This window comes from Ochotona princeps, chromosome 14, assembly GCF_030435755.1.
Source record: "Ochotona princeps isolate mOchPri1 chromosome 14, mOchPri1.hap1, whole genome shotgun sequence".
NCBI classification, from domain to species: domain Eukaryota; kingdom Metazoa; phylum Chordata; class Mammalia; order Lagomorpha; family Ochotonidae; genus Ochotona; species Ochotona princeps.
The window spans coordinates 32,103,862-32,116,079 of record NC_080845.1 but is presented as its reverse complement, the minus strand read 5'-3'; the positions used below and the strand labels follow the sequence as shown (position 1 = coordinate 32,116,079).

General features: G+C 48.9%; 1 protein-coding gene across 1 annotated transcript; it reads left to right on the top strand.

Moving 5' to 3' along the window:
- Positions 1-4,430: 4,430 nt before the first annotated feature.
- Positions 4,431-10,618, top strand: C14H9orf131 (chromosome 14 C9orf131 homolog). Its single transcript, XM_058672870.1, has 4 exons — positions 4,431-4,754; positions 5,287-6,093; positions 8,782-8,905; positions 10,542-10,618. The coding sequence occupies exons 1-4, from the start codon at positions 4,524-4,526 to the stop codon at positions 10,616-10,618; spliced, it is 1,239 nt and encodes a 412-aa protein (XP_058528853.1). The 5' UTR covers positions 4,431-4,523.
- The last annotated feature ends 1,600 nt before the right edge of the window (positions 10,619-12,218 follow it).

Genomic DNA, 12,218 nt, shown 5'->3' with positions numbered 1-12,218 from the left:
CCTGCTTATGGCCTGGGAAAACAGTCAAGGACTGCCCAAAGCTTTGGGACCCTGTGCCTGTATAAGAGACCCGGAAGAAGCTCCTGATCCCTGGCTTCCGATTGGCTCAGTTCTGGCCATTGCAGCCACTTGGGGAGTAAATCAGCGGATAGAATATCTTCCTGTCTCTCCTCCTCTCTGTATATCTGACTTTCCAATTAAAATAAATAAATCGTTTTTTTTTTTTTTTTAAATAATTATACAGGGCCCAGTGCAGTGGCCCAGTGGTTAAATCCTTGCCTTGCAATAGCAAGGATTCCATATGGGTGTGGGTTCGTGTCCCAGCTGCTCCACTTCCCATCCAGCTCCCTGCTTGTAGCCTGGGAAAGCAGTAGAGGATGGTCCAAAGCTTTGGGACACTGCACACACTTGGAAGACCAAGAAGAAACTCTTGGCTCCTGGCTTCAGATTGGCTAATCTCCAGCTGTTGTGGCCACTTGAGGAGTAAACCAGCAGATGGAAGATTTTTCTGTATTTCCTTTTTTTCGTATATCTACCTTTCCAATAGAAACTTTAAAAAAAATCTTTTTTAAAAGTGAAATTGCATTTCTTGTGATCTAACTAGGCTATATATCCCGAAATGCCCATCACTGGAAAACATCCAATTGCAGAGTTAATTAATTCTAACTGCATTGTTGCACTCACAAAAACAAAGGAAGCTCTCAAAAATGAAAAAAAAAAAAGAAGGAAAGAAAAGAGGGAGGGGGAAGAAGGAAATCAAAGGACAGAGAAGAGAGGAAGAGCTTGAGGGAGGAGAGCAGGGAGTGAGGGAGTGAGAAATCAGGAAACCCTAGAGCTGAAACAAGATCTCAGCGACACCTGAAAAATAAGCTCCACTCAGAAATGCTGCTGTTCACCAGCACCAGTGGGAACTTGAGAACTGCAAATAAAGCCAGGCGCCCAAAAGGGGTACATTTTCTGTCTGACCTGTGAAGGGAAAATCAACATGCTGGCAACAAACACCAACAAGGAACGAGGGAGATGTCCAGCCTCAGAGTTACGATGTGGACGTGGGAATACACGGTTTCTACGCCCAGCTCTGGCTCCCTATCTCGGTTCCTGCTGCCACAGCAGCAATGGCTCAGGAACCCGGGATCTTGCCATCCTTGCAGGAGACCTGCATGTATTCCCAGCTTTGCCCCAGCCCTGCCCTGACGTTTGCAACCATCTGGGGGGCTGAATCAGCAGACAGCTGAGTTCCCTCTTTGAGTTCCCTCTTTGTCTAGTGCTAGTGCTTTCTGTGTAAGTTTGCCTTTCCAATAAAAGTAAATCTTTAAAAATATATGTATCAAGCATACCATGTGACAGATAAGAGGAAATACAAACTAAAAAAAAATAAGACATATAAAGACCACAGACATTGAAATGGTTACCAGGCTATGAAGTTTAAGTACACTTAAAGTGTTTTAATTGAAAAGCAAGATAAATGCCACTTACAGCAGAAAGAAGTGACACTTAAGCCAACCTGGATCTCAGGGTAGGTTCCCAAGGAGTAGATGCCTAAATCAGGCCACAAGAACAATCAAGAATTAAGGGTTAGTGTCATGGCAAAGCAGGTTAAACTGTCACTTGCAATGCTGGCATCCCATATCAGAATGCTAATTTGAGTTCTGGCTGTTCTTCCAATTCAGCTTCCTATCAATGCTAGGAAAGCAGAAGATGGCCCAAGCTTGGCCACTACCATCCCTGTGGGAGACCAGAATAGAGCTCCTGGACTACCAGTTTTGGGTAGGCCAAGACTTGGCTGTTGGGGGGCCCAGTGGCGTGGCCTAGCAGCTAAAGTCCTCACCCTGAAAGCCCCGGGATCCCATATGGGCGCCAGTTCTAATCCCGGCAGCTCCACTTCCCATCCAGCTCCCTGCTTGTGGCCTGGGAAAGCAGTTGAGGACGGCCCAATGCATTGGGACACTGCACCCGCGTGGGAGACCCGGAGGAGGTTCCAGGTTCCCGGCTTCGGATCGGCGCGCATCGGCCTGTTGCGGCTCACTTGGGGAGTGAATCATCGGACGGAAGATCTTCCTCTCTGTCTCTCCTCCTCTCTGTATATCTGGCTGTAATGAAATGAATAAATCTTCAAAAAAAAAAAAAAAAAAGACTTGGCTGTTGGGACCATTTGGAGGAATCAGTGAATGGGAAAAAATTCTCTTCTCCTTTCCTTTGTCTGTTTTGCCCTCTCTGTGTCACTCTGCCTTTTCTCTAAAAAAAAAAAAAAATTAAAAAATTATTAGGTACAAAAGGGCCTGGTGCGCTGGTTCCATGGCTAACTCCTCACCTTACACGTGCTAGAATCCTAAATGGGCGCCAGTTCACGTCCCGGCTGCTCCATTTTCCTTCCAGCTCCCTGCCTGAAGCCTTCAAAAGCAGTAGAGGATGGCCCTAAGCCTTGGGACCAGGAGTCAGGAGCTTCTTCCAAGTCTGTCATGTGGGTGCAGGGTTCCAAGTTTAGAGCCATCCTCCTCTGCTTTCCCAGGCCACAAGCAGGGAACTGGATGGGAAGCAGAGCAGCCGGGACATGAACTGATGCTCATACAGGATGCCAGTGCTTGGAGGTGTCAAGATTAGCCAACTGAGCCATCACATCACCCACCCCCGGCACCCCAGGCCTCATCTTTTGATATAATGAAAGTGAGAGTTCCTAACATCTTTTACCTTCAATCTCTCTGCCCTTCTTTCCAAGACACAAACTTTTTCAAAGATTCCTCATTACATTAAAGATAAAATTCCAACTTTTTAAAAAATATTTATTTTTATTGGAAAGGCAGATATGCAGAGAGGAGGAGAGACAGAGAGGAAGATCTTCTGTCCAATGGCTCACTCCCCAAGCGGCCGCAATGGCTGGAGCTGAGCCGATCCAAAGCCAGGAACCTGGAGCTTCTTCTGGGTCTCCCACGCGGGTGTAGGGTCCCAAGGCTTTGGGACGTCCTCAATTGCTTTCTCAGGCCATAAGCAGGGAGCTGGATGGGAAGCGGGACCGCTGGGATTAGAACCAGTGCCCATATGGGATCCTGGCGCGTTCAAGGCAAGGACTTCAACCACTATGCTATCGCGCCGGGTCCATACTTCCAACTTCTTAGCCTAGTATCCAGGGCCCAATGAAATCTTTTTAATTGCATCTCCTTCAGCCTCCCCCAGACTCAATCCTGCTGACATACTATATACCTTCAGTGTCTGCAATACCACACTTTCTCTGTCCTAACACCTTTGCACCTGCTGATCTTTCTGCTTAACTGTCCTTTTCTTGCTCTCTGTACTGTAACCTAATTTTCTTTTTTTTTTTTTAAAGATTTATTTTATTTTTTTATTATAAAGTCAGATATACTGAGAGGAGGAGAGACAGAGAGGAAGTGGAGCTGCCGGGATTAGAACCAGCGGCCATATGGGATCAAGGCGAGGACCTTAGCCACTAGGCCACGCTGCTGAGCCCTAACCTAATTTTCTTGATTCCTCAAACAGCATTAATCCTTTCTTCTGGGAAAACAGCCCCCAACAAGTAACCAGTTTCCCCAGGCTGGTAGAAGCTCTGCTCTGTCCTCTGCCTCCACAGCTCTGTGCATATTTCTCTTTCCTCCAGCTGAAATGCGATGCACTCAGCTTTCAGGCTCTGATAATTTTCTGCCACCTCAAGAGGGAGCATCCATCTGATCTCTATGTGCACTGTAAGCCAGCTTCAACTCCCAGAGTCAGCTCACGGCTTGTCAAGATCACTTGATTAATCAGTGCTGGAACTAGAGAACCTAAGCTGCTTGACTTTCAGTTCAGCACTCTGACACTGCCAGCCTTTGGTAGGGAAGAGACCAGTGCATTTTATAAAGGAGGCAACAGCAACCACGTGGCCTAAAAGGAAGTAAGACAACACAGAGTGGTGATTCCAGAGCAAAGAGGGGAGACATGAGAAATGCTCGCGTTGGACTTGTCATTTTTAGCAGTAAGTACTTCCTTGAGATATCAAAGTCGAATAAGACAGTTCACAGCTGACATAAGTATAAAAAAGATGGGACAAACTCCATGAGGGGAGGAGGTCTGTAATCAGGAAACTTAAAAAGAAACAAATTTCCATATAGGGTTCACTATGTACCACATGCTGATTGAAGGCACACACATTTTGTCATATAATCTTCAAAACAATCCCATGTGGCAATAATGGAAACTGAGGCCCTTACAGGTTTAAGGGGGATGAATAGGGTTCCAAGGATAGGAAATAACAGCATTGGAGTTTGAAGGAGACACTTCAGTGTTAGAACATATGTCCCTGTCACAATGCCTAAAGTACGATCATGACTGTGGTAATGAACCCAAAAAGGGACCACTCAGATACCACCATGCAAAATATGAATCATGTGAAGGAAGCAATCTTGTGGCCCTAAACTCAGGGAGAAGGCTGTTAGGCCTGCCACCCTCCTACACCCTCCCCCAAGGGAATGGGGGTTCTATGTTCTATGATGTAGCGAAGACCTCAGGGTTAACTGCCACTTGGCTGAGAAAAAATGCAATGGCTGCTGGAGGACTTGTTTGGGGCTGGAGGAGACATGGGGCCTCTCTGGGACCAGCTGACACACGCCCTGGCCTGCAGACACTGTGGCAGCAGCTGCCTCCACAGCCCAGGAAGCCTGGTGACACTATTCTTGTTCATGGTCTGGCAGATCCGGAGGTGGCACCATCTTGGGAAGTGGCAACAGCTTCAGCCCTGGTGGTCTGGGGACAAGGTGCAAGGCAAGGTGGGTGATCACAGATGTGCAGCCGGGTCAGTGACTGCGGGTAACGTGTGAGATCAGGTGAGGGGTTGCTGCAGCAGAGATGGACCCAGTTGAGGGACTAAGCCCTAGAGGGACTAACCCTAGAGAGAGGTTCACTGGGGAGACCAAGTCCTCCCCCAGCCTGAATCCCAGATAACCAAACCTGCCAAGTTCTCATCTGAGGTGCGGGGAGCGGTATCAGGGGACCCCAGCTTCCACCAGCCCAAGCCAGATTCACTCCCTGCCACTGTGTTGTGTCCTTCCAAGCTCTTTGGGAGTCCCGGTTAGGTGTAAGGCCCAGGGGAGTACCACAGTGCAGAGGGGAAGCTGAGTGACCACTGGCCCGAGCTTTGTAGTCAATGAGTTGCATAGGGTTTTGTGAGGAAATGGTGCTCTCCACAGGGCTCTGGTTGAGCGTCTATTCAGCAAGGAGATCAGAGACTGAGGGCTTCGTGACACTCACTGCATCTCCCAAAGGCTTTCAATGCCTGATCACAGCTTTCTCTTCTCCTAGGGCCTATCGCTTCTGCACCATGTGGCCTTCCTGGATTGCCTGTGGAAGCAGAAATCAGAAGAGGAAGAGGAGGAGGAAGAAGGGGAAGAGGAGGAGGAAGACATGGAGGAGGAGGAGGAGGAGGAGGAGGAAGTGTGTCTGGACCCTATGGAACCACATTCTTCTGCCCAAGGAGCTTCCATAGAAGAACAAGTCACCACTGTCCCTCCTCAGCTATCCTGCCGCTCAGTGGGCCTTCCCAAGGCCACAGGGCCATCAGAAAAAACATTCACTCACCCCCTAAGTGCTTCACGATCCTTCCCCACCTTCCAGATCCTAACCAACCTACCCCCAGAGCACAAGACCAAAGCAGGAAGCCACTTGCCACAGAGGAAAAGCCAGCTCTTCTGGGGTCTGCCCTCTCTGCACAGCGAGTCCTTGGAGGCCATTTTCCTGGACAGAAATGGCTCCTCCCCTCTTAAGTTTTATGTTTATCCTTCTGTCTTCTTCAACAGGCTTGCCTTCCTGCCGAAGTATAACTTGCTCCTTCCCCAGTATCACTCCCCAAAGCCATTTCCCACTGATGAAGCATGTACTTTAGAAGATTTGGAAGGAACAGACCCTGATCCTCCCTGGCTTCCATCTCCACCTTCCCTTCCTGGCCCCTCAGTACCCCTCTGCCTTATGCCCTTGGCTGTGGACCATAAGGGAATCCTATCCAGTGCTGAGGGGCAGTGGCCTACACAGCAGAGAGAGGTTCACTGGGGAGACCAAGTCCTCCCCCAGCCTGAATCCCAGATAACCAAACCTGCCAAGTTCTCATCTGAGGTGCGGGGAGCGGTGTCAGGGGACCCCAGCTTCCACAAGCCCAAGCCAGATTCACTCCCTGCCACTGTGTTGTGTCCTTCCAGCTCTTTGGGAGTCCCGGTTAGGTGTGACGCCCAGGAGAGCACGATGGGGCAAAATGAGGACCCGAAAGCCTTTGAATTGGCGATGCCAGCTCCTGGCTCAGCCTCAGCCTCGCTGCCAGGGCTCCAGGGAATGAACCCCACAGGGAGCCTATCTGCTTCCAAAGTCCTCTGCGATACTACAGGGCAAAAAGAGAACACTCAGGTCTCCAAGTCCCCAACCCTGGCACCTTGCCGATCCCTAGCTCCTGCCACAGAAGTACAGCAAACCAACTCCTTGAGAACTCCACCTGGCTATGAGACTCACTGGGGAACCAAACAACAAAAACTGAGTTCCATGACCCTTCAGTCCCCAATGACAAGCAACTGTCAACATCTAGCTTCTCTGTCAGAATCCTCAGTGAGTCCTGACAGAGGACACTGTGCACCTGATTTCTTGGGACCTAGCGGCTATCAGGAGGCCCTTCAGACCACTGAGGCTCCAATGCCACCCTCTTGCCCTCTCTTAAACATCGTGCCGGAACTCCACAGTCAGCATCCCCTAGCATTTGAGGCTCAGATGGGAAGGAGAGAAAACTCGGGAAACAGGGGAGAGCCCTCAGGCTTGGCCCTCAACCCAGCACTTCATGGACCCAGCCCAGCGTCTGAGATTCACAGGGCAGACATGCAGAGTAGACAAAATTTCCCAGTTTCTGTAGATGCAGCTTCTTCTCCCAACCTGCCCTTCACCTCAAAGCTACAGTCTCTGATGACAGCTTCCCAGGGGGCCCTATCCGAGCCCACAGCTTTGGGGGAGATCAGTGCGCAGACAGAGACTCTCTGGGCCTCTGACACCCCATGCCTCGGGCCCAGTGCACCACTAGCCCCCTATACAGAACATGTACTCAGTACTGTGGAAGCCCTCCCTGGATCAGAAGCCACACAGAAGGTTGCTGGATGTTCCAGGAATTCATGGGTTTCTGAAACCCCATTTCTGGCCCTCAGGACACCCCCAGATATTATACTAGAGCCCCCTGAGGTTGGTCCCAGTGGGGGATTATTGAACTGCGAGGCTGGATGTGGGGATATGGGAGCGAAAAAAAACCCCTGGAATTCCATGTTACCTGCTTGTGGCTTACCCCAAGGTCTACCAGGAGACAGCCTCTTGGGAGTCCTGTTTGACTACAAGCCTAGTGCAGGGGACAGGGAGCAGAAACAAAACCATGTTCTTACGGCCCCCGCTTGGGATCCCAAACTACTCCCAAAGTCTGTTTCAAAGTACCACATAAGCAGTGCGTCTTTTGAAGATCAAAGTAACTGTAAACCTGAGGGTGAGGTAGTGGAACAGAATGAAAACAGCTGTGCCATCCAGCTCCCAGATCTCAGTTCACACTCTGTCCCTCTGCCACTGCCACACACTGACCTTGAACCTGTATGTGAAAAAGTGCAACCAAGAGAGGTCCCCCAGGATCCCAGCCCTCACACAGTGGATGCCTTGCAGTCCACAGTCTGGTCTCCCTCCATAGCTGAAGTGCTGAGGATTGAGCCCCCTGAGCCTGGCTTCTCCAGCCAGGTTCCAGGGACCCAGGTGGAAGCCCCAACCTCCCAGGGAATGGTGGTCCCACAGGTGCTCACTCAGAGCAACACCCAAGCGTGGCAATGGAGTCAAGAGTTAGAACTCACCCTGAAGAAACTGCAGCAGAGCCCTGCTTCCAGATCTCCTGGTCCAAGCGAACCAGGGTGCAGCTCTCCTGTCCCGAGCACCACAATTCCAGACTCTCAAGGATTATTTTCCTACCCCCCGAGGCAGACTCGTCTCTCTGAGCTGTGCCCCGACTCTTCAAGTCATCATTCTCTAACAAAAGCTAGCAGCATAGCACTTCAACCTGTCCAGGCTTCCCCCAGTTTCTCTTCCCAGACTCAGTCACAAGGGTCTGACAAGGCAGAGCAAGGGCCCCACACAGAGGAAAAAATAAAGAGGAAGATGGTGGCCCAGGTCTTATCCCAGGGACCATGTGTTCAGAGGGAAGCTGGATGGGATTGGCCAGGTCTGGGAAAGCCCTCAAACCCAGTTCTGGCTTCAGGCAAAAGACAGGACCAAGCCTCAACCCTAACTCCAGCCAGAAAGAGGGAGGGCCCTAGAAAATGTTGCATGGAAGCAGGTGCGTATGGAAGAGGACGGATGGGGCCATCCTCAGTCACAGCAAAGAACCACACTGCCCAGGCCCCATGTGTGGTGGAAGTGTCTGGGAACTCTCAGCACCAAGGCCAGAGACCACAACCCCCAACCCTTCCCCAGCAGCTCCCCACCAAGGCTGTGAGCATCCAGCGCCTGAGAAGGGACATGCACAACCTTCACCAAAGTAGGCACTGTCCTTGGGCCCTCCCAAGGACACACATCACATTTCTGCCCTCCTACACCTCAGGCTCCCCTCACCTAGGATCTTCAAAAAGCATTAGCCATCGCCCTAGGTTCCCAAGGAACCCCTGTCCACTAATCCAATCCAATAAAAGCTGGTAGTGCTGGTACCCAGTTCCCCAAGGCCTGAAGCCAAATCAGGTAGAAAGCAAGAAATTCTAAATAAACTAGCTGAACCAAGATAAACCGTATGTTGTCTTTGGAGTTCAGGTCCCTCTCAGTTGCTGTAGCAACCACACCCTCAAGCAGAGCTCAACATTTTTCAAGCTTCCCTTCCTGCTCCCGACTACCACAGGTGACTACCTCTGGAATTCACAGATCCCTACTGTACAAGGTGAGGCTGTACAGGGGAGCACAGTTGAGGTGGTGGTACCCCGTCACGGCAAGCGAACAGAAAAAATATATCCACTTGCATGAATGCAACTAGTGTGGGTCAAGATAGTGGTTCTTGGTTCCAAGTAGGACCCCCTTCTTTATCCACCGTACTCAAGATCCGGAAACACAGTTCCTTGTCGTATAAAGGAAGCATTAGAAATTTTTATTAACAAATCACCACAAGACTAAGCCAAAGTGTTGGCAGGACTGTTCCTTTCTGTAGATTTTGGTTAGGTTCACCCTTTGGCCATTCCTGGCTTCTAGAGGGTGTATTCCTTGGTTACGGGCCCCTTTTCTCACCCTCAAAGATGTCAGAACAAGTCCTCACATCACATATGGTCTCTTTTTGCTCCTTCCACTTTCAAGGACACTGCTGAGCACAACGGAATCATTTAGACAACCCAGGGACTCTTAGTTGGTTGATGACCAACCCAAGTCCTCTTGCCAGATAAAACGTATTTACACAGAGCTGGTGTTGCGGCTCAATAGGTTAATTCTGCACCAGCAAGCATCAGCATCCTATATGGATGCTAGTTCCTATCCCAGCTGCTCCACTTGCCCTCGCGCTCCCCACTTATGGCCTGGGAAATAAAAGATGGCCCAAGTCTTTGGGACCGTGCACCCACGTGGGAGACCAGAAGTTCCAGGTTTCTGGCTTCAGATTAGTTCAGCTCTGATTGCTGAGTCCCAACTCTTCCGCTTCTGATCCGGCTCCCTACCAATGTCCCTGGGAAAACCATGGAAGATGGCCCAAGTGTTTGGGCCCCTGCCATCCATGTGGGAGAGCTGATGAAACTCCTGGTTTTGACCTGGCCTGGGCCTTGGAGCACTGTCACAGCCGAGCCAAATGCTTGCTACCAATTTTACACTGTGAGACAATAATCTGAACTCCTATTCCCAATGATATCCAATTTTCACTGTACCACTTTTTAGTATACTGAACACATTCCATATGTCTGACCGGAGCCAGTTCAGTAGCTCAATTGGCTAATCCTCTACATTCAAGCGCTGGCATCCCTTACAGGCTCTAGTTCATGCCCCACGTGCTTCACTTCCAATCCAGCTCCGAACTCAAGGCCTAGGAAACCACAGTAGAATGGGTCAAAGCCTTGGGACCCTGTAACCATATGGGAGACCCAAAAGAAGCTTCTGGCTGTAGATTGGTTCAGCACTGGCTGTGGCAACCACTTGGGGAGTGCACCAGCGGATGGAAAATCTTTCTCTCAGTCTCTGTAAATATGCCTTCCCAATAAAAATAATCACCCCCACAAAAAAAAAAAATGGTCTATTGTCAAACATTTATAAACCTCTAGGCACCAATGCAACATTATCAATAGCCCACGGGCATTCTCAACTGGTCCAAAACCTTACTCATTACTCATTTTCTCAATAACCTTTTCCTCCAATATGCCTATTTCTATGGAAGGTTATACATTCATCTAATACTTAGGTAAAACCTGCCATCTTTGACTTTTTCTTTGCCCTCTTCCCTGATCCACCATGTCAATTGTACCTATGCAACATATTTAAAAATCATCTTGACCATCACTGTCTCAGTGCCGCCACTTCTCACCCGATCGCCCTGTTCCTTCCAGTTCACCTTTTGCGTGGCTACAGCTATCCGGAGGATTGCTTCTTCAACAAAATCAGTGTTGTAAGTTTGGCAGGATAGGACAGGCACTGTGACACAGCACATAGAGCCACTACTTGCAGTGCTGGGTCCCACATGAACACCAGTTTGATTTCTGCCTGCTCTACTTTTGAGCCAGCTCCCTGGCTAATGAACCTAAGAAAGCAGCCTGGTCAAGCCCGGGAAGCCATTTGTGAACGAGCCAACAGATGGAAACTTGCACTTCACTCTGCCACTCCCTCTGTAACTTTTTCCAATAAGTTTGGTAGGATACTGGTTTGCTTAAAACAGTTGTAAACATAATCTGTGCCACTCAGGGACTCTGAATATGCTACGGGTATAAATTCGTCATGCTTTCAAGATTGTCGAAAAGGAGATTAATAGCCTTTAAAAAATACAAAGCAATATGATCTCAATTTAAAAAGGAATACCACATGTACAAACATTAACATACACAGAAAAGAGACCCAGAAAAATATACACTAAAATTATCAAGACAGTGATCTCCGGTATTGGAAATAACTTTAAAATTTCACTTATATTTCTCCATAATACAGATTACTGCTTTTATAAGAACATTAAGAATCAGTTGTCTATGCATAACAATATGCGTGAGACAATACTATACTACACACTTTGAAATTCTTGTGTAAAATTTTCTGCCACTCTTAAAAAAAAAAATGGTCTGGTGCAATGGCTTAACAGCTAAATCTTCAACTTGCAGGTGCCAGGAGCCCATAACTATACTTGTTTGTTTCCCGCTGCTTCACCTCTCCAGCTCCCTGCTTGTGGCCTGGAAAAACATAAGACAGCCCAAAGCCTTGGGACCCTGTACCCACATGAGACCCGGAATAGGCTCCTGGCTCCTGATCAGTTCAGCTCTGGCCGTTGCAGCCATTTGGGGAACGAACCAGTGGATGAACATCTTTCTGTGCCTTTCTCTCCATAAATCCAATCTGCCTTCCCACTAAATAAACTTAAAAAGCAAGCTGTTTAACATTGCCCTGTAAAAATTCCCCTCACCTTTGACAGAATTCATACTTTGCATTTGAGGTTCTCTACAAATGGTCCCTGATTGTTCCAATCCTTCCTGTGCTCTCCTGCTAGCCTAACTTTACACTGGTTAAACCTGTCTTGTTCAGAGTCCGGCACAGTAGCCTAGTGGCTACAGCCCTTGCCTTGCATGTGCCAGGATCCCAAATAGATGCTGGTTTGTATTCCACCTGCTTTTTCCCTTTCTGCTCCCGGCTTATGGCCTGGGAAAGCAGTCGAGGATGGCCCAAGGCCTTGGGACCTCACACCCGTGGGGAGATCTGGAAGATACTCCTGGCTTTGGATCAGTTCAGCACAGGTTGTTGTGGCTACTTGGGGAGTGAACCAGCAAACAGATCTCTCTGCAAATCTTCTCTCTGTAAACCTGACTTTCCAATAAAAACCAAATCTTAAAAAAAAAAGAAACCATACTTGTTCAAACCACACTTTCCCACCTTCAAGGCACAGCTTACACTACACTTCAAGGCTTCCTAGAGACCCCTAATCTTAGCATGGTTTCCCCTTGCTTAAAGCCACAAATGCCCTGGTCCCTGTTTCCGGAAAGTAAGGTGTTAGTGAGGTGCTGTTGGGTCAAGTCCACACTGACCAA